The sequence below is a fragment of the Stenella coeruleoalba genome (genome assembly GCF_951394435.1).
Source record: "Stenella coeruleoalba genome assembly, chromosome: 6".
NCBI lineage: Eukaryota > Metazoa > Chordata > Mammalia > Artiodactyla > Delphinidae > Stenella > Stenella coeruleoalba.
Window position 1 is genome coordinate 122625167 of NC_137151.1, and position 21315 is coordinate 122646481.

The 21315-nt window shown below is 54.5% G+C and overlaps 1 protein-coding gene across 1 annotated transcript in view; it reads left to right on the forward strand.

Moving 5' to 3' along the window:
* The window catches only part of SH3BP4 (SH3 domain binding protein 4), a 95141-nt gene extending 77209 nt beyond the window's left edge, over positions 1-17932 (forward strand). The window contains exons 3-5 of the mRNA XM_079924406.1: positions 2014-4361; positions 14305-14493; positions 15770-17932. Of these exons, the coding sequence (XP_079780532.1) occupies positions 2014-4361; positions 14305-14493; positions 15770-15994 (2762 nt within the window). The 3' untranslated portion in view covers positions 15995-17932. The remainder of the gene's footprint in view (positions 1-2013; positions 4362-14304; positions 14494-15769) is intronic.
* The last annotated feature ends 3383 nt before the right edge of the window (positions 17933-21315 follow it).

The following is a 21315-nucleotide window of genomic DNA, read 5'->3' on the forward strand; positions in this document are numbered from 1 at the left end:
TAATCCTTGCCAGAGCCCGTCGAGGGAAGGTGGTTGGTTCATCCACCGTGAAGAATGTCAGGCTCCAGAGATCACACCGCTGCTAAGGGTGTGGATTCAAATCCCAGGTCTGGTGATCCCAGTACCAGCTTCTCCCCGACACCCCAGACAGGGTGGTAGGTGACAGCCTTCGAGGCCCAGGTTCACACCCTGCTAAGAAGCATATCTCTGTAATTTAGTTCGTGTAAATAAATAGAAGCTTCCTACTCTATTGCCTGAGACTTTGCTGAGGACGTGCAATTTAATTTTCATTATTTCCTTTTATTGAATTTTAAAGATCTTTTTTTAATGTGGACCTTTTTTATTTTTTTAAGTGTTTCTTGAATTTGTTACAATATTGCTTCTGTTTTATGTTTTGGGTTTTGTGGGGGGGGGATCTTAGCTACCCCACCAGGGGTCAAACGCACAACCTCTGCATTAGAAGGCCAAGTCTTAACCACTGGACCACCAGGGAAGTCCCCTCATTGTTTCCTTTTAAAGGAAAAGGAAACTGGCAAATGATTTTTTGGGGGGGAGGAGGACCAATTTGGTAGAATAGGATGTCTGTTGACTTAATCATATATTAGACGAGATGTAGGTGTCCTTCCACTAAAAATGTAGTCCTTTCTTTGCTTGTTTACATAAGCAATTAAAAAAAGTTTACTTTCATTTGTTTGTTACAGGAAGGCAGCAAACACCGTAAAACAAGGGACAGTTGGGATGGGGCAGTTGGAGAGAAATATATGGGCTTATTTCCATCAGAAAGAAGTTTCTTCATCCTCTGAGTATATGTACTTTGTTATGTATGGGAGGGAGAGAAAACACTTAGATTTCTAATTATCTGTTATTTTTCAAAACACACCCTACTTGTTTAGATGACTTTTTTTTTTTTTTTTTTTTTTTTGCTGTTCCAATTGCTGTCTACCTTGGTAACACGCAGTTGAACGCCAAGAACCATAAATTAGTTTGAGTCGCTGTTTAAAGTGTTGGCATTTTTCAGATTGCTTAAAGAGTTGTTCAAAAAGAATGTGAATTACAACCAGACCTAAACCTTTGATTTTCAAGGGGTAACAGAGAGACCATTTCCATGTTGTTCTGAATGATCGTTTAAAAGAGGTTGAAAGAGGGCTTCCCTGGTGGCGCAGCGGTTGAGAGTCCGCCTGCCGATGCAGGGGACACGGGTTCGTGCCCCGGTCCGGGAAGATCCCACATGCCGCGGAGCGGCTGGGCCCGTGAGCCATGGCCGCTGAGCCTGCGCATCCGGAGCCTGTGCTCCGCAACGGGAGAGGCCACAGCAGTGAGAGGCCTGCATACAGAAGAAAAAAAAAAAAAAAAGAGGTTGAAAGAGACCAACCTCAAAAATCTTATTTCATATAAACAGTTTGATGAAGAATGGGTTCAACTTGGAAACTAGGAAACGGGCCTGATAGTCAAGGGAACCTTCCCCTTGGTTTATGTATTTTATGCTGAAGGCAGGACATGGAATCAGCTCTTAGACATCGAGAGATTCTGTTGCAGGTCTTTTCCAGTCCCTGGTTACATGCAGTGGGTCACTTAACGCAGCATCACTGTGTTTTCTAAGTAAATCACATTCAGCTTCTCTTTCGACCTAGCAGCAGTCCTGGTAAGTTAGTAACAGTAAAGAAAAGTTGGGTCAAAATGAGATGTTTAAAACCTGGGACATAATTGATAATCCCATTATGCTGATTCATGTTTCTGTGGATGGTGGAGAGACTCTCTGTGGCCTTTCCACCTGACTCAGACCGTGCGTTGGGATGTGATGGAATCTGGGGAGACAATGCTCGATTTAGGCTGTCGGTCAGGTGAATCGCCCACCAGATTTTACTTTGGTTTGTTTCTGTCGTTTACTTGCCGGACACGTTGTCTCCCTGTCGGGGGTGATGGTTTTCCAGACCTCTCTTCTCCCTGGTTTTGACGATGCTCTGCCTCGCCCTGAGGGCCCACCCTCACCTCCTGTTCTTTGTGTTTACGCAGTGCCTTCTCCCAGTGCCTTGCTAGTAGACAATCCCACGCCCTTTGGAAATGCAAAGGAAGTGATCGCCATCAAGGACTACTGCCCAACCAACTTCACCACCCTCAAGTTCTCCAAGGGCGACCACCTCTACGTCCTGGATACGTCAGGCGGGGAGTGGTGGTACGCACACAACACCACGGAGATGGGCTACATCCCTTCCTCTTACGTGCAGCCCTTAAACTACCGGAACTCCACCTTAAGTGACAGTGGGATGATCGACAATCTTCCAGACAGCCCGGACGAAGTAGCCAAGGAGTTAGATTTGCTCGGAGGATGGACAGATGACAGGAGGGAGTCGAGCAAAACCTACAGTAATAATCCTTTCTGGAACGGTGTCCAGACAAACCCGTTTCTCAATGGGAATGTGCCAGCGCTGCCCAGCGTGGACCTACCGACTCCCCAAAGCACCGTGGACTTGCTCCTCTTTGACACGGGCACATCTTCGTTCACTGAGTCCAGCTCAGCGACGACCAACATCTTCGACGAGCTGCCGGCCACCAGCCGCCTTCACGCGGAGCCGACGGTCAGGCGGGACAACCCTTTCTTCCGGAGCAAGCGTTCCTACAGCCTCTCGGAACTCTCCGTCCTCCAAGCCAAGTCCGACACTCCCGCATCCTCGGGGTTTTTCACGGGCTTGAAATCGCCGGCCCCCGAGCAGTTCCAGAGCCGGGAGGACTTCCGGGCTGCCTGGCTGAGCCACCGGAAGCTGGCCCGGTCTTGCCACGACCTGGACTTGCTGGGCCAAAGTCCCGGCTGGGGCCAGACCCAAGCGGTGGAGACGAACATCGTGTGCAAGCTGGAGAGCTCGGGGGGCGCCGTGCAGCTTCCCGACACCAGCATCAGCATCCACGTGCCCGAAGGCCACGTGGCTCCAGGGGAGACGCAGCAGATCTCCATGAAGGCTCTGCTGGACCCCCCGCTGGAGCTCAACAGCGACAGGTGCAGCTGCGTCAGCCCGGTGCTGGAGGTGAAGCTGAGCACCCTGGAGGTGAAAACCCACATCCTCTTGGAGATGAAGGTTTCAGCTGAGGTGAAAAGTGACATTTTCAGCAAAAGCACAGTGGGCCTCCAGTGCCTGAGGAGCGACTCAAAGGAGGGGCCCTATGTCCCCATCCCACACACCTACAGCTATGGGGACACGGTCCAGGCCCAGCTGGACGACCTGGAGCCCTGTATGTACCTGGCCATCGTTGCCCACGGCCCGAACATCCTCTACCCTTCCACGGTCTGGGACTTCATCAATAAGAAAGTCACCGTGGGTCTCTATGGCCCCAAACACATCCACCCATCCTTCAAGACGGTGGTGACCATTTTCGGGCATGATTGTGCCCCCAAGACCCTACTGGTCAGCGAGGTCACCCGCCAGGCCCCGAGCCTGGCCCCAGTGGCACTGCAGCTCTGGGGCAAGCATCAGTTCGTCTTGTCCAGGCCCCAGGATCTCCGAGTCTGCATGTTTTCCAACATGACCAACTACGAGGTCAAAGCCAGCGAGCAGGCCAAGGCCGTGAGAGGCTTCCAGGTGAAGCTGGGCAAGGTAAGCCGCCTCATCTTCTCCATCAGCTGCCACAACGCCAGCGAGCTCTCCGACTTCACCTTGCGGGTCCAGGTGAAAGACGACCAGGAGGCCATCCTGACCCAGTTTTGCGTCCAGACCCCACAGCCACCCCCGAAAAGTGTCGTCAAGCCATCCGGGCAGAGACGGTTCCTCAAGAAGAACGAGGTCGGGAAGATCATCCTGTCCCCGTTTGCTGCCACCACCAAGTACCCGACTTTTCAGGACCGCCCTGTGTCCAGCCTCAAGTTCGGCAAGTTACTCAAGACGGTGGTGCGGCAGAGCAAGAACCACTACCTGCTGGAGTACAAGAAGGGGGACGCCATCGCCCTGCTCAGCGAGGAGAAGATCCGGCTGAAGGGGCAGCTGTGGACCAAGGAGTGGTACATCGGCTACCACCAGGGCAGGGTCGGCCTCGTGCACGCCAAGAACGTGCTGGTGGTGGGCAAGGCGCGGCCCAGCCTCCTCTCCGGGCCCGAGCTGAGCACGTCGCTGCTGCTGGAACAGATCCTGCGCCCGTGCAAGTTCCTCACCTACATCTACGCCTCCGTCCGCACGCTGCTCATGGAGAACATCAGCAGCTGGCGCTCCTTCGCCGACGCCCTGGGCTACGGGAACCTGCCGCTCACCTTCTTCTGCCGGGCCGAGCTGGACAGCGAGCCCGAGCGGGTGGCGTCCGTCCTGGAGAAGCTGAAGGAGGACTGCAACAGCACGGAGAACAAAGACCGGAAATCCTTCCAGAAGGAGCTCATGATGGTAAGTGCCCGGTGGGGCTTGGGTTCCTAGAGGATGGGGCTCGGTCCAGCCTCAGCCTTGCCCTTGCGCGTGTGCGAACGGGTGTGGTGTCGGGAGTCAGTGGGCCGGGGTCTGGGCCCCCGTTCTGCTCCCTGAAACTCACACACGCCTGGGGATAGGCATTGACGTGGGACCGGTAGGGGCCCCCAAACAGCTCGGAGCCACTGCGGCGAGGGTTGTCCAGGTCTCCTCCTGCTGGATTTGTGAGCTCCTCTGGAGGTCCGGCATGCATCTCTGCCTGCCCGGTCGGGGACGCAAGGGGGGACCCTGTGCGCCACCTGCCCCTGTTTAGATCTCTTGGGACAAGATCCATCCTTTCATCAGATTCCCAGCGGGACCTGTGACTCGCCCCAAAGTCTGACTTTATCTTGTTGTGAGATTTTCTCTCCAGGCCTTACTTGAAGTTTCTCCCCTCTCTCTGTGTCATTTCCTCTTCCTCCTTCTTGCGTGTGTTGGAGTTGGGGTGAGGACGGCCGCTGTTTTGCCAGCACAACTGGGAACTTGGACCCTAAGAAGTAAAGAGGGGGGAGTCCCACTGCTGGGCACAGCCGGCCCGCAAGCCAAATGGGAAGCTTTCTGGACCCGATCACGGCCTCCAACAGGCTTGGGCTCTGCGCCAGTCATGACGCCCTCAGGTAGTCCACTCTTAACTGTTCACCACAGTTCGGCTGTGGTGGCCTTGGAGGAGTTATACCTGGGAGAAGCCTAATGTCCTCTGGGCATCCCTAGTCAGATCTGTGCCGGACATTCTCTGTCGACTTCTTTCTGTGATAGAAGCCGACTCGGGTCTCTCCCTGGTCCTCGTGATGTGGACACGCCCCTAGTTTTTGTTCCCACGGGAAACCCCCAGGCCTCGGTCACAGGCTCTTCTCTCATGTTCCTCCGACCCCACACAGTCCTTTTCGCCTCCTTATCTCTGTGAGGTGTGACTCCCAGCGCCCCTGAACTTCTGCCGCTTCAACTCCCCTCCTTCCCCCCAGCACTTGCCATCCTGAGTGAATGCCTGTTGGAACGGATGGGCCAAGCGTGTCTGCGTGAGTGAGGATGCACGCGTGGACAGAGGCGTACAGCCGAGGGTCATCACTGCATGCACGTCCTGGGCTGCCCCGTGGGGCTGGGGGGACAGAAGGGAATACGGTCCACGGTGGCATGGCCCCTGCCGCAGGGAGTATGCATTGCAGTCCGGCAAGGGATCGGGGCATGAAGAAAGACCCCTTGTCGGTGGCCCCAAGATACTAGAAAGTGCCGGATGCGTGGAGCAAGGCGAGAACCTGACGTTGCCCGGAGGAGGGAGACGGGAACTGGAGGTGGCATCCAGGGGGTCGTTGGGGGCATCCATCGCTGACGGGTCGCCGATGACAGCTTCAGTTGGGGGAGGTGGGGAGGAAGCCGGCTGTCATGGCAATGGGGAGGGGTGAGGCGGGGGTGGGGATGGGCAGCAGAGGAAGCTACCCGTGCGCTGGATGGGGCTCCCGCACAGCTGGGCCCCAGGACCCTCCCCTCAGGGGCTCGCCTCGCCGGCCCACCTGTGAGATCGATTCCCAGAGCTTGCTTGCAGCCCGAGCTCCCCGGTGCCCTCGCGATGGACCTCGCACAGCGGGCCGGGGTGAGCGTCCAGCCGGGATCCTCCGTGGACGGTGGAATGATGTGCATTCATGGAACATAAAGGGTATCGACCGTTCCTTCGTCACAGCTAGAAGATGCTCACCTGCAACCGGCAGAGGTGCAGGATGCATCAACCTGGGCGGCACAGAGGCGGCTCTCACTTCCATTTCCTGCTCATTTCTTTCCATCTTGTTTTATTCAACTTGGAGAACTTTCCCTGAGAGCAGGTTTTTCAGGTGGCTTCCTTGGGTTACTGTGTGTGAGGACGGGGGTCTGTGTGCGTCCAAGACCATCTCCCTGCCCCCCCTCCCCCCACCCCCACCCCCCGCCAGGCCCACAGCCACCAGGACTCCCAGAGAGGAGGAAATGAACCTTGACCTTGGCAGGAACGTGGCCCTGAGACAGGTTAGATTTGCGGTACAGAAGTGAAACCGGTTTTGCAGCATTCCCCCCCCACCCCCCACCCCACCACCCCCTCTCCTATCTCTTCATCTTGTGGGCTGGCAGATTTGAATGGTTGGCCAGACTTCTAGAAACCACAGGCTGATTTATCCCAGCGTGTCTCAGGAGTCACTGGAAACCAGGTGTTTTTTTTCCAGGGACGTAACAAACCACTGAGCACTCGGGCTTCCTGGGGCCTCAGCCACTGATCTAACCCGCCCCCGCTCCGGCCGTGTCGCAGCCAGACCACCTCTTCCCCACCGCTCTCGTTCTGAAGGTAGTTTTCTGTTTAGTATGGCTCCTTGGTTTGGAAGCAGTGATTGAACGAATTAGAAGTGGTGAAGGTTTTGGATGGTAAATTTGCAGGGAGATGGGAAGGAAGAAAGAATCAAGAACTGAGTTGTCCCTCCCTCCACTGCTCTCAGCACAAGGTCCAGCCCCTTCCTCCGCCCCACAGGCCCTGTCAGACCCAGCCCCGCCTATCACAGCCCGGGGGCCCCTGCCTGCCCCTGCACACCGGCCACTCTGGCCTTTTCTCTGTATCTTGGACACACCCAGCTGCCTTGCCCCAGGCCTTTGCACGTGCTGTTCCCTCTGCCTGGAATTATCTTCCCCCAGTTTCACGTCGTGGCTTTTTATCGTCCTTCAGATTCCAGCTCAAATGTCCTCTTGTCAGACCTTTCCTGCAACCCTGGATAAAGCAACCTTGTGTCTCTGGGTCACTGACCGTCTGTGTTACTGTAGCATTGTCTTCACGGTGCTTTCTCGAATCCGAAATGGTCTTGTTTACTTGTATTCATGGTTCTTGTCATTACCCTAACTGGATATGAACTCCACGAGGGAAGGGATGCTGGCCCATAGGAAACAACCAGATGGTTGATGAGTGAATGAATGAGTGAATGAATGAACGGATGCAGGCTAAGAATCTGATCTGGACGCAGTCTCGTGAGGTCAGACACGTTTCTGTTCTCTGGTTCCGTCCCCTCTTTCTGTTGTTCTAGTGCATGTTTTCAATCTCAGAGCTGGTCCAGAGGCATCTTATGTACCCGTATGACCTCCTGCTGTGCCTCTGCTGCGTTGCTCACGCGCATGGTGCGACCACCGTGGGAAATGCCCCTCTGTCCCCGGTCCGCCCAGCTCTCCAGTAGAAGCCATGCATGTCTGTGACAGAGGATGGCCACCCAACACCGATGATGCCCCCCCGACTATAATGAAAATGGGAGGAGGCATGATGCTGGGCTGACCCCAAAGAGAGTGACCAGGGTGGACAGAGCTCCCAGAGTCCCCAGGCATTAGAGGTCATTGATCCCTGGGGATCTCTTAGCTGGGGGGACTTGTGGGTTGGAATGGGCACAGCGAGAACGGGTGGCGGGTATACGGCTGCAGCTTCTGACGGAGCTCGGAAGAGCCGTCGCCGCCAGCCAGGCAGGTGTCTGCGCCCCAAACTCATCAGCACTTCTTGGGTGCCTACTGCGTGCTCAGTGCGGGTGCTGGGTGCTGGGCCTTCCCCGAGGGAGATGCCGAGTGAACAACCACAGGAGTGCAAGACAGACTCGTGATGGGCCCCGAAGAAAAGATCCCCTTGGCATGGGTGGACCAGGGAAAGGCAAACATCCCCCCTGACTGAGGGAGGGATGTGCAGAATCCCATCCAACAGGGAGGGGCTGTCGGGTTGAAAGTACAGTATGGGCAAGGGCCAAGGGTGCAGAGGAACGGGATGGGGTAGAACCAGAGGCTGGGAGAGGCCGGAGGCTGGGTTGAATCAAGATGATGATACATGGGGGGATGGGAGGGAGGCACGCAGCCACCTGGGCTGGATAATGCTTGTGCTTTATTCTGTGGGCATTGGGGAGGGGGGTGTTAAGTGTTTAGGGGACGTGAAGGGGAGCCAGGTGGATCCAGGTGTGTCCCTGCGCCTTGGGGATCCAGGTGTGTCCCTGCGCCTTGGGGATCCAGGTGTGTCCCTGCTCCTTGGGGATCCGGGTGTGTCCTTCTCCTTGGGGATCCACGTGTGTCCCTGCCCCTTGGGGATCCAGGTGTGTCCCTGCTCCTTGGGGATCCAGGTGTGTCCCTGCTCCTTGGGGATCCGGGTGTGTGCTGCTCCTTGGGGATCCAGGTGTGTCCCTGCTCCTTGGGGATCCAGGTGTGTCCCTGCTCCTTGGGGATCCGGGTGTGTCCTTCTCCTTGGGGATCCAGGTGTGTCCCTGCCCCTTGGGGATCCAGGTGTGTCCCTGCTCCTTGGGGATCCAGGTGTGTCCCTGCTCCTTGGGGATCCGGGTGTGTGCTGCTCCTTGGGGATCCAGGTGTGTCCCTGCTCCTTGGGGATCCAGGTGTGTCCCTGCTCCTTGGGGATCTACCCAGGTGTGTTGCTCCTTGCTGCCTTCTAGTCTCAGAGCCACTCAGGTGACAGCCAGTCTCCCCCTCCCCCCCACACACCCTCTGAGTGTCATTCTTTCAGAATACCGGGACACCTGGCAGTGGAGGATCTAATTTTCACACACACCCCTGGATTCTCCTCTTGTTAAGGCAATGAGTGGGCAGGTCATTTTTAGCAGAGGTCAGAGATGGAAAGTACAGGTCAAACGGAAGTGCTGCGAGGCGGGGAGCCCCTCACACGCTTGTGCCTGGATCCCTTGGCTTTTACCCACATCTGCCTTCAGACCTGGCCGACCTTAGCAAGAGGGCGCCCTGTGCTGTAGCCCGGGGTGTTCTTGCATCCTGCCCTGGCGGGTGGGGATTGGATGGCCGACGGCCCTGGGTCTGGGTTGCGGCAGTTCCCAGGCCACGTGCACGCGTACTGACCGTCAGAACCCCTGGGGTCCTGGGGTCGGCCCCGCTGCCGTGGCTCACCCCGGGTTTTGCTTTTTTCCGGAATGAAGATCATCCTCATTGACTTTTCTGTTTGTGAAAACAGCAGATGCTGCTTTCTGCGGTGCTGTTTGCCTGTCCTGAGGGCCAGCAGCAGAAGTGCCCGGCCCGTCTCCCAGAGGCGGCCCGTGTTAGTGGTCTGCAGTGTAGACACTGCCGATATTCCTCAGTCCCCGGAGTTTGCCCTGCGCTGTCCATATTCTGCATCCTGTACGCGCCCGGAGAGCATGTACAAGCGGCTCTGTGTCTGCGTGGAGCCTGCGCGCCCCGCAGCCGGGCAGGTGCTCTGGTGCTCGGTCTCCGGTAGGGCAGCGGTGCCTGGTCTCACCATTACCAGCTCTGCTCCAAGCCGGGTCCCGGCCCCGTGGCTCTGCACGCTTGTCCCTGTCCGTTCCGTGACAACATTCTGCGAGCTGTAGGAGCCCTCCCGAGACAGGAGGAGCCAGCGTTGGCGCGTGGCAGTGGGTGTCACTTCGGGGCGTGCAAGGCCTGAGAATGACAGGGGATGCCTTAACAGCCCTGCTGGTGTCAAGAGCTATCACTGCAGCGACCAGACTGAATAGCCCTGCTGGTGTGTGTATAACTCTCCTCCCCTCTCTGAGCCTTGGGTTTCGATGTCGGTTTTTGTTTTGTTTCATGAAGGCAAGAAACGACAGAGTACGTTCCTCTGTTTTTAGGGCATTAATGTTGCTTCTCATACACTTTGTGGGTTTGGGGAAGGGTTTTCTGAGCGTGGTCGAAAGCCCAAGCAGAAGACGTTGCTATGTGTTTGTACCAGGACTTAATGACAACACTCAGCACTGAGGAGAGAGGAGGATTTGGCTCGTGCTGTAGAGCTGCGTGGATTTGGGTGATGACCATCTCGTGTGTGTGTGTGTGTGTGTGTGTGTGTGTGTGGAGGGTGGCAGACAGAACCCTGAGGAACCCAGCTCTCCTTGAACTGGAAGTATTTTTGTTCAACAACACGCTTTCAGTGTAAGATTATTCCCAACTTTGGGGATTACGAGAGGCACAGTGTCTGTCCTCCTGGCCGGGAGGGAGGGAGGGAGGGAAGGAAGGAAGGAAGGAAGGAAGGAAGGAAGGAAGGAAGGAAGGAAGGATGAATGGATGCTCTGGGCTCTCAGAGAAGTTTCTCTGAAAAAGGGAAAGTTACTGTAGGATATAAGTCAAGGTGGGTGGTTGCTTTAGGAGTGAGGTGCGGGGTGAAATCAACACTGAGAACCTTGAAAACTAATGGAAATAAGGGGGGATTGAGATCGGGGAGAGCTAGGGCTGGAGAGGACCGTGTGGAGGGATTCTCTGAATCAGGAGCAAAATCTCTTTATCCTTCAGAAGAGGACACAGTTAACTACCTGCTGTGCACTTAGGGGGGTTCCTGGGGACTTCCTGCCAGGTGGTCCCACAGCCCAAGGCTGCTACTACAGGGAGGAGCAGAGTTGCCATGGTGACTGCCCTTCTGGTGTTTCAGCATCTCAGGAATGAGAGCACGACTGGGGTGAAGTGAACATACAGCAAAGTGATGTTTTGTTGTATTTTCATAAGAATGTCTCTTCAAACAGGGATTGACACACTGGCCCGCGGGCCACCTGCTTTTGTAAATGAAATTCTACTGGAACGCAGCCCTGCCCACTCGTTCAAGTGTTGTCGTGCTGTTCTCACGCCCCACTGGCAGAGTCGAGGGGCTGAGGCAGAGACGCCATGCCCACAAAGCCAAAAATAGGTCCTGTCTTGCCCTTGGAACAGACTTGGCCACCCTGACTTAAGTCATGGGTCACTCCAGCTCGCGAGAGTCCAGCTGGAACCAGCCTTGTGCTTTATTTCTGGTATCACCTGTGTATACCGGTGTGTGTGCAGAAATCAAAGAGGATGCTACAGGGAAAAGGTTCCAGCACCGTATCCCCGCCCCTGAGAAATTTTCTATTGCTGAGACTTGGTGGGCACCCAGAATGTGCCGTTCAGACCAAAAAAATGCATGAACTACCCCTTGGCGGTGGTGTGGGCAGCGCTCTGCCCCAGCTGTGACCGCTCGGGGCCAGAGAGAGGGTTTGAGTTTCTCAGGACCTTTGTGCCTGCACCCGGTGTCCTGGGAGAGAGCAGCTTTGATCGCCCCCGCCAGGGATACCCGAATCAGAAGCAGGTGACTCTGAAGTGTTCTGTTACCTAGAAAACAAGGCCACCTGCGGAGCCTGGTAACTGAGCACACAGACACTGCTGGGACACTGTGAGGAAGCCTGGGTGGGACCATTGTCACGGGAGGTTGGCCAGACACCTTCTCAGGACACCAGGCGTGGCTGGAGGGCACCCTGCCTCTCCTGTGTGTCTGGGCTCAAACCACACCACGCCAAAAGAATTTTTTTTTAACTTTTTTTTTTAATTTATTTAAGTAGAGTTGAATTACATTGTTGTGTTAATTTCTGCTGTACAGCAAAGGGGCTCGGTTATGCATATATGTACACTGCTTTCATATCCTTTTCTGCTATGGTTTATCACAGGATATTGAATGTAGTTCCCTGTGCTATAAGTAGGACCTTGTTGTTGTTTTTTATTCAGGCAAAAGAATTTCAATCCAGAATTCTACCAGTTTATCACACGTCTCTCCCATACCACACACACACCCCTGGATACTCTTCACATCTTCTGCAGCACAAAGCTAGTAAACATTTAAGTTCTTTCAAACAATTTCACTTGAAGATACCAAAGTTCAGAGACCATTTTCTGAAGTCTGTAAATCGTTGAGATGACGCCTCGTGCTCGGTTCCTGATGTCACGCGGTGCCCACACAGTTGGAAAGACCACTGGCCTGAGCACCGGGAGGTCTGGGCCTGCCTCCACTTCTGTGCCCTCGAGCTGTGGGACCCTGGACAAGCCACTCAGCCTCTTCGGGGTCTATAAAACAGACACCGTGCAACCCACATGGTGGGTAGCAGCTGGGGACAGGCTGCCTGGAGCCCCTCACCAGGTATGGGAGCCCCTCCCTTTCCCTCCGATTTTACCTGCAAATTGGGGTGAGCTTGGCTTCCCTTCATGGGGGTTCTGAGAGGTAGATGCGCCCTGCACCCGGCTCACTGGAAATACTCAATGAAGGTAGTTTATTTAAAATCAAAAACAAAAATCAGAAAAGGACCATGTGGTCCTCAAGCTCCCTTCTGCCTTCCCACCTTTATGGCCCCCTCGGACCCAGGACGGCCTCAGATTGATCCTATGTTTTAAAGGCAAAGATTGAGATGCTGGGGCATCAGCCTCTGAATTCAGGGACTCCCCCAAAAGTCACCATTTCTTCATTTGTTAAGTTCCCCCCAAATAAACATAAAACGCAGGTGAGAATACTCAGAAATAGCAGCGTTCTTTCAAGTAGCAGCCCCGCAGACTGATGCTGTGCAGACGCCAGGCCGCCTGCGTCCTCACGGGATGTTGGAGGGAGCGCGTGAGCCGTGCGTTTGGCTCAGCTGGGGAGGGCCTTGCTGCTTGGTCAGTTGCTGTTTTTAACACTTTCTCTTCGGAGCCTTGAAGTGACGTCAGGTGCTTGGACAGAGCATAGAGGGACAGAAAGAAGGCCGGGCCCGGTGACTGGTAGCAGCATCTCTTTGGTTGCATCCTCGACGTCCGCTTCTGCAGGTGTCAGGCTGTAGCCCGAGGATGTGCTGGACGGCAGAGGCTCTGCAGATGAGGGTCTGGTTCTCACCGCGCCTTCTCCCCCTGCCTGGGGCTCCATCCTGGCCGCCCAAAGCTGCACACTCACTGTACCGGCTCTCACCGGACCCGCAGCCCAACACGCAGCAGCCGTCCGTGCAGCTCGTAGCTTGGGGTGATGCGTGCGCACAGGAGGGCTGCGGGTCTGTGCTGCTTATGTGGCTTTGTTTCCTTGAGCCAGAAATGCTAATGTGACACAGCCTCCAGCCTGGGGCCACTCAGAACCCGCAGGACTCGAGCGCTGTGCTGGAAGCCCACCTGACTGACCAGCCCCTTTCCTGGATGGGGGATCGAGTCCAAGGTGGCCCTGTGCTGCTCGGGCCGTGCCGGGACTTGGGCAAGGCTCTGGCCGTTGCCTCCTTCCTGGCTGACGGGCGTTTGTTTCCCTCCTGAGCCCCTGTCCCTCCATAGTTAGTGATCCCCATCCTAGAGACACTAGAAGCCTCTCGCAGCTTTGCCGAGGGAACAGTCCCGTCAATCCTGGAGACTTTCTTGATGGTCCTGTTAACCTCCCCGCCACGCGAGGCCTTCGTGTGTCTCGAGAACGTGAGAGGCCTGGGTCTGAGCCCTCACCTGCACCTCTCCTGCCCGTTGGGGCTCCCCACCTGCAGACGTCAGCTTGTCCTGCCCTGAGCCCCAGGCCATGCCGAGCTGGCTGTCTGGGCAAAGGGCATCACCTCTCCAGGTGCCCCAGTCGGGGAGGGAACAGATGAACAGCTGTCATCCCACTCACCCTGCCTGTCAGCGTCCCGGGGCTGCTGCGACCAAGTACCGCAAGCTGGGAGGCTCTGAGCCGCAGAGGTTTATCCTGTGACAGGTCTGGAGGTGTCGGCAGGGCTGGCTCCTCCTGGAGGCTCTGAGGGGGTCTGGCCCGTGCCCCTCTCCCAGCTCCTGGTGGCTCCAGTGACGTGGCTGCATCACCCCATGTCTCCCTCCATCTTTACGTGGACTACTTCTCTCTGTCTCTGCATGTCTGTTTCTCTCTTTATGAGGACACCAGTCATTGGACGAGGGACCCACCCTAGTCCAATGGGGCCTCATGTTAGCTAATTACATCTGCAAAGATCCCTACTTTGACATTCGGTCACGTTGGGAGGTTCCAGGAGGACGAGAATTTGTGGGCGGGGGACCCAGTACCTCCCACAGATCGTGGTTTTTCCTGCACCTGGGAGTCCCGGCAGTGCTGGCGCTCGGGCCTTGCAGTGTTGAGGGTGCTGGCTCGTGGTCTCTGCGGTGCAGGCTTCCCGTGAAACCAGAGCCTGCCCTGTGTCTTGCCTCATGCCTGCTCCTTCCTCCTTAGGCCTTACTGAAGATGGACTGCCAGGGCCTGGTGGTCAGACTCATCCAGGACTTCGTGCTTCTGACCACGGCGGTCGAGGTGGCCCAGCGCTGGAGGGAGCTGGCCGAGAAGCTCGCCAAGGTGTCCAAGCAGCAGATGGACGCATACGAGTCTCCCCACCGGGACAGGAATGGGGTGGTGGACAGCGAGGTGAGTGGGGCTGCCCTTCCCTCCACCTGTAAAATGCAGTGAGGACCATGTCTACTGTACAGCGTTTTTACGAGGACAACCTAGGTAAAACGTGAAGGCAGGTGCTGGGCACATAGCAGGCTCTCGCCGAGCGGGAGCAAGTCTCATCCTTCCCGGGATCCTTAGTTGTGAGCCCGGGCCCTGGCGGCGGCAAGGCCACTCTCCCGTCAAGTGGGGCATTGGAACAGCATCCTCGGAGCTGCCCATCCGTCCCTAGTCCTGATCTTAAATTACCTTCCGCCCGATGGTGCTTGACGGAGCCCTTCGTGATCAGTTCTGGTTGGGGCTCCACCCCACACGGTGTGAAATGCATACCTGGGATGCTGTCAGCTTCGGCCAAGGCTGGTTGGGTTCCTGCTCAGGGAGTCTTTGTTTTCTCACTTGTCTAGTGGTGGTCACTTTAAGTTTCTGGAAAGACGGTCAGGCTTGCAGGACCTCGGAAGCTGGAGTCCCAAGAATAAGGGCATCCTTGATGGATGTGAGGAGTTTCTAAATAAACGGAAAGTGCTGCGGAAGGTTGGAAGGAGAGAGAAACCTTTCTATCTGTGCGGTCACTGCTTGGTACTAAACACCTGCTCTCACACAAGGCGTGTGGTTCTTCCCTCTGAAATGTGCTGGCCCGGGACGGAGGCGGCTTCTTTGGGTTCATTTCACTCTTTAAAAAGTAGCATCAGGGGGCTTCCCTGGTGGCGCAGTGGTTGAGGGTCCGCCTGCCAATGCAGGGGACGCGGGTTCGTGCCCACGTCCGGCAGGATCCCACATGCCGCAGAGCAGCTGGGCCCGTGAGCCATGGCCGCTGAGCCTGCACGTCCGGAGCCTGTGCTCCGCAGCGGGAGAGGCCACAGCAGTGAGAGGCCCGCGTATCGCAAAACAAAAATAAATAAAATAAAATAAATAAACTTTTAAAAAGTAGCATCAGTGGGGCTTCCCTGGTGGCGCAGTGGTTGAGAGTCCGCCTGCCAACGCAGGGGATGCGGGTTCGTGCCCCGGTCCGGGAGGATCCCACATGCCGCGGAGCGGCTGGGCCCGTGAGCCATGGCCGCTGAGCCTGCACGTCCGGAGCCTGTGCTCCGCAACGGGAGAGGCCACAACAGTGAGAGGCCCGCATACTGGAAAAAAAAAAGTTGTGTCAGTGATGAACAGAGACACTGGTAGTAGGAGAGGTTCTAGGACCCAGTCTCTCAGTGTCCCCTAATCTTTTCTCTCTCTTTTGGTTTTGGACAACTCCACTACCCAGGCCATGTGGAAGCCTGCGTACGACTTTCTACTCACCTGGAGCCACCAGGTCGGGGACAGCTACCGGGATGTCATCCAGGAGCTGCACACTGGCCTGGATAAGATGAAAAACCCCATCACCAAGCGCTGGAAACACCTCACAGGGACCCTGATCATGGTCAACTCCCTGGACATCCTGCGAGCGGCCGCTTTCAGTCCCGTGGACCACGACGACCTCGTGATTTGAACGGGTCTGCGACCTTCTGACGCCCTCCCAGAGGGCTGCCCCGGGGTGCGTGCCCTCTGTCTGCCCCGGATGCCCAGGCGGGCACTTAGAACTGGGGAGGGAGGGAAGGTCAGCTCAGACAGACCCAGGGTCCCTCCTGGCTGGACCCACACCCAGGACCGAGCACACGCGATGTTCCACCCGCCTCCTCTGTCACGGGAGAGACCTGGAGGGAATTTCTACTGCAGGTTGTTGCCAATCAAATAGCTTTCTATTTGTTAAGTATAAATTTAAATAACTTTTTTTTAAAGTATGGGGGGGGCGTACGAGAAAGGTGGTATCTAATTTTTTAATGGACCATAAAGGTAAAAAAAAAGAAAAAGAAAAAGAAAATACTTCATAGGGGCAGATACTGTTGAGGTTTTTATGTTCTATAAAGACCTTTTTAAATTATGTTACAGATGTATATATGTATTTAAGGGTCATGGGGGCATTTCTGATTGCCGGATTCTCTTTGCATTTCAACACTTAGCACGGAAAGACACTCGTTCAGACGTTGGACCTTTTTGCCTCTGTACTTGTAAAAAAGAAAAGAAATCAAATAGGAAACGTGGTGTTTCAGTCAATGAGTGTGGTCCGTGCGCCTTCTCCCTGAGGCTGTCCTAGGCCTGCGATTCCCTGTGATTTTTATTACCTTCTGTACCGTGGCCTCGTGTTGCAGTAGAGGAACGGCCACAGCACAGGGGAAGCGTTTTTGAGCTTTAGCAGGAGGAGTGAAATCCAGCAGGAGCGATTGGGTGCGCTTGAGATGAGAAGGCGGCGGGCAGGTGGCATTCTCTACGGCCCCTGCCTGTGTGCCCTTAATCCAAAAAAAGAGCTACGCCACGTGGAGAGAGGCGGCCCCTGCAGCTCTGAGAGGTCCTGCTTCTCCCCGGGGACAGGGGAGTGCTTGCTGCAGAGCTCGAAGCCTCTCCTCTGGGCACGAAGAAAACGTCACCACAAGCACACCCTACGCTGACGTCCAGAGGTTCCTGCTGCCATTTGCCAAACTCTCTACTTCATTCCACCTAACACGTAACCCCTCTCCCCTCCTGGTGTGCCCGTCTCTCTTTGGAAATAAATAGCATAGAGGAATCTCTTTTTTTTAAACAATATGAAGATTATCTGTGCAGGATGAATGTCGTCTGAAAATGTTTCCCACATAAAATCTGGGACTTGGCGGACTGTTGCATTGATAACCTTGATGGTCGGAGATCAACTTGCGCTGAATTCTACAGTTGGGTTGTGCGTGCATCTCGGAAGGGAGTGAGGGACAGGGAGGAAGAAATACTGGCAGATCAATAGAGCTGATCCCCAGGAAGGGGCCAGGATATGCGCTGTGCTTACGTGAGTGATACTGGGCCATCTGGGGTTCTGGCATCTCATTCTCTAAATCTGCTTTCTGGAAACATGCTAATTACTTAGTATAATCAATGTAAATCCCTTACTGGGCTAAAACATTCTTATATATCTATTGATTCAAATACGGAAGGCCAGCTGACTAGAAAACAACAACAACAATAAAAAGAACATTCTTATATATCTATTGATTCAAATACGGAAGGCCAGCTGACTAGAAAACAACAACAATAAAAAAAAACATCCTTATATATCTATTGATTCAAATACAGAAGGACAACTGACTAGAAAACAACAATAAAAAAAAACACTACACGTTTTATGCTGCAAGAACCAAGATACACAATTCCCCCAAATCATCACACGAAATCACCTTACGTACTGGTTCTTCACTCTCCGCCTTCAGTCTTCCCAGAGAGCGTCTCTCACTCTTCCCCAAAGAAGAAACAAAACCAGTCGCACCTTAAATACTGAGATTATTTTCCTCAGGGGCTTTAAATAGTTTCCTATGCAACATGTCTTGTAGCACAAATTCAATTCTACGAAAGTTGCAGTAAATTTTCTTTGGATATTTTAACATAAGTGTGTGTGTGTTTTTTCCGTACGCACCCAGACTTTTAATAAAACACAAAACCTAGCGTAAGTATCTGCATAGAACCATGGCTCCGTCCCAACCCGGTCTCCCCTAGGTGACAGTGTGACAGTTGGTTTAGTGGGTATCTGTTTTCTTGCTATTGATTTAATTGTTCTTGAAATATAGGGATCTCAGTCATCAACTAACTAATGGGAATCAGTGTTGCCTAGAGCACCCAAAGGGTTCAAGTGGGTGGCTTTCCTTTTTCTTGGTCCTGTGTACCTGGAATTGGCCAATCCCAAACCCACAATCCACAGCTGAGGGCCGGGCAGGGCCGGGCATCTTCATCAGGTTACAACAGGCCGGACTCCCACGGGCCCTGCGCTCACCAAGCCCAGGGAGAGAACAGGATGAGGGTAGGGGGGCAACTGATGGAGACCAGCCCCACCTGCAGGTGGCAGGGAGGAGTGGGGCTAAGGAGAGCCCCCTTGAGAAGTAACTTGAACCCAAGGCCAAAGGCTGAGTAGGCACCAGTGAGCCCAAGGCCAGGCAGACCTGGGGAACAGGGTGTCTGCAGCACCGAGAGAGAGTACGGGGACCACAAAAGGCTCACCTCCTCCCCACCACGGGCCTGGGGCGTGTTGTACAAGCAAGAACCTCGGGGTGCACCTGTACCCTCCGTGCTTCTCAGTTCCAGCCCCGCCAGCCGTATCCTGACACCCATTTTGCAGTTGACTGACTTGCACGGCCAGTGGCAGAAGTGGAGGTTTTAATCCAGAGCTGCTGTCTCAAAGTGCCACATACCGGGTGGCGTAAAATAACAAATGTATTTTCTTGAGGTTCCGATGGCCAGAAATCCAAGATCGAGGCATCGCTTGGCCGTCTGCCCTGTGTCTGCATCCAAACCTCTCTTTTCTTAAGGACCCCAGTCACGGACGAGGGCCCACCTGAGTTGAGTGTGACCTCATCTTAACTTGATTACTTCTACAAAGACACTATTTCCAAATAAGGTCACATTCACAGGTTGGGGGGATGGGACCTCCAACAGATCTTGAAGGACAGCGTTCAACTCACAGCCCCGCCTCCTTCTCCAAGGCCTTTGCATGTGGCTTGCTTGGGGGAAGGTAGGGAAGGAATCCAGCTGGAAGTATCTGGAGGTCTCTGCCCAGGTTAATGCAAAAGTCAGAGGGGCAGAGGAAGGTAAATCTTTAAAAGGGGAAACTACTTGGGATGGGACTGGCTAGGTCACCAAACCTACTTTCTTCCAGAGCAAACAGCTCAAGTGTTTTCCAACTTCCCTTGCAAGTAAGTGTGGCCGAGTGACTCAGCGAGTGGCACATGAGTGTTGGTGATACAGGCGCCATCAGGCCGGTCCCGTAGAACCTTCCGGGCAGCCCTCCACTGTCCCAATTGAACAGAAGGAATTCCAGGGACCTAAAGGTGAGGAAGAGTCAGGCAGCAAAGCCCAGGTCCCCGAATGACCCCTTTGAAGGCTTTCCTTGCAGCAACCAGAGTTTACCTCCAGGCCCTGGAGGCTGTGGCGTTATGGCGGCCAGCATCCCTTTAATCTCAGGTCCCGGTATTCCCAGATTACTGCTGTAAACGGGAAAGCTGGAGGGGTGACGGGTTTGCTCTTAAAAGGGCGACATCCCGCTCACACCTGGATGATGTCAGGTAAAGATGAAGAGAACTTAGTCACACTAGCTTTCCTTGGCTTGCGCACGTCCGGAATTGGCCACTACTAGTCTGAACGTGAACGACTTTTCTACTTGTACTGAATATTCTCTAGGCTACTCCAAGAAGCTTGGTTAAAATTTCCAGTCCTTTATTGATGTTGATTTTGACATTGATAATGGTAATAATTGGCATATACAGTTATGGTATTTGTAGGTGTTTTTGAGGACCACATATTCAGAAGAAAGACTTCGTTGAAAAAAGCTGTGCTCTGGTTTCCCAGGAAAAGGGCCACTTTGCGCGTGGTCAGTTCCTGCCTTGGCCTTCGCCTGACTGTCGAGCAGTCACGTCAGACGGGGTGTGCACCAGATCGTTTGCTTTGTGGTCACCAAGACCTCACCCCTCAGGTAGTCTCCGGTCACCTGGCCACAGCTGCCAAGCCCCGTTTTAGTCCTGGGACCCTCCCCTCCAGGGGTCTGGTCTGCAGATCCCCGCAGCCCGTAGTTGGTCCTCCAACCATTCCTACTGCCATGCCTGGACTTCACGACCTCTGCCTGGTGTCTCTGCTCTCATTCCTTTTTATGGCCAAGCTACTCCAGCACCCTCTCACCTAAGTCCACCTGCCCAGGCTCCTCCCCGCTCCATGGGACACAAAGGAAGACCCAGAGACACTCCTAGTGCCCGTTGTGCAGTCAGCTCTGGGTTTCCCCACCCCCAGTTGCAGAGCTCCCTTGACTATCTCCCCTTCTCAGAGCTCCCTGCTTTTGCCTGGGCTCTTTTTGAGGTGAAACACCTGTCCTTCCTTCATCAGCCACACTGAGCTCCTTGGGGCAGTGACCGTGTCTAAACTCGTCTCTGAGTCCCCAGAGCTTTGTGCAATAAATGAGTGTTGCATGAGGGAACTACCCGTATCTCTGCCATAAGAATGCGTCTCAGAGTGTGGATGACTTTGGCTACTGGAGTGCGTAGAATGGGCTTAGTACTGGGTTTACAACCAGTGTTAGCAATAAGTGGAACTTGTCCAGCAGTGAAGGCATCAAACCCAGCTCATATTTTAAAAAGAGTTCAGGGGCTTCCCTGGTGGTCCAGTGGTTAAGACTCCGCGTTCCCAATGCAGGGGACACGGGTTCGTGCCCCGGTCCGGGAAGATCCCACATGCCGCGGAGCAGCTGGGCCCGTGAGCCATGGCCGCTGAGCCTGCGCGTCCGGAGCCTGTGCTCCGCAGCGGGAGGGGCCACAGCAGTGAGAGGCCCGCGTACCGCAAAATAAATAAATAAATAAAAAGAGTTCAAAGGGAAAAGCATGGCAGGGCTGGAACTCAATGGAGTGCACGCCAGCAACAATGACACGCCCTGATGATTCATTTCCTGGCACAAGGGCAACGTACATTTGGACCTTGGTTTTTGCTGTAATAAAAATTGAGTTTTACATAGAATAGAGTGAAATGACCTCATCCTAAATAGTCAAGTAACCTGAATGTTGGGGCAAAAGGGAATGCCAAGTGCCCAGGCTTTGCTTAGCGCCAGTGCTCTATGAAGGGTTGGTTCTCTTTAACCCCCCGGACCACCTTGGTTTCACAAATGGGAACCCTGAGACTCAGGGAAAGCGAACAGGCCCAGCTGGCCCAGTGGCCAACGCCCAGCTCTGTCCACCCCCAGCCGTGCCACATCAGAAGCAGGAACGGCGTAAAGGCCAT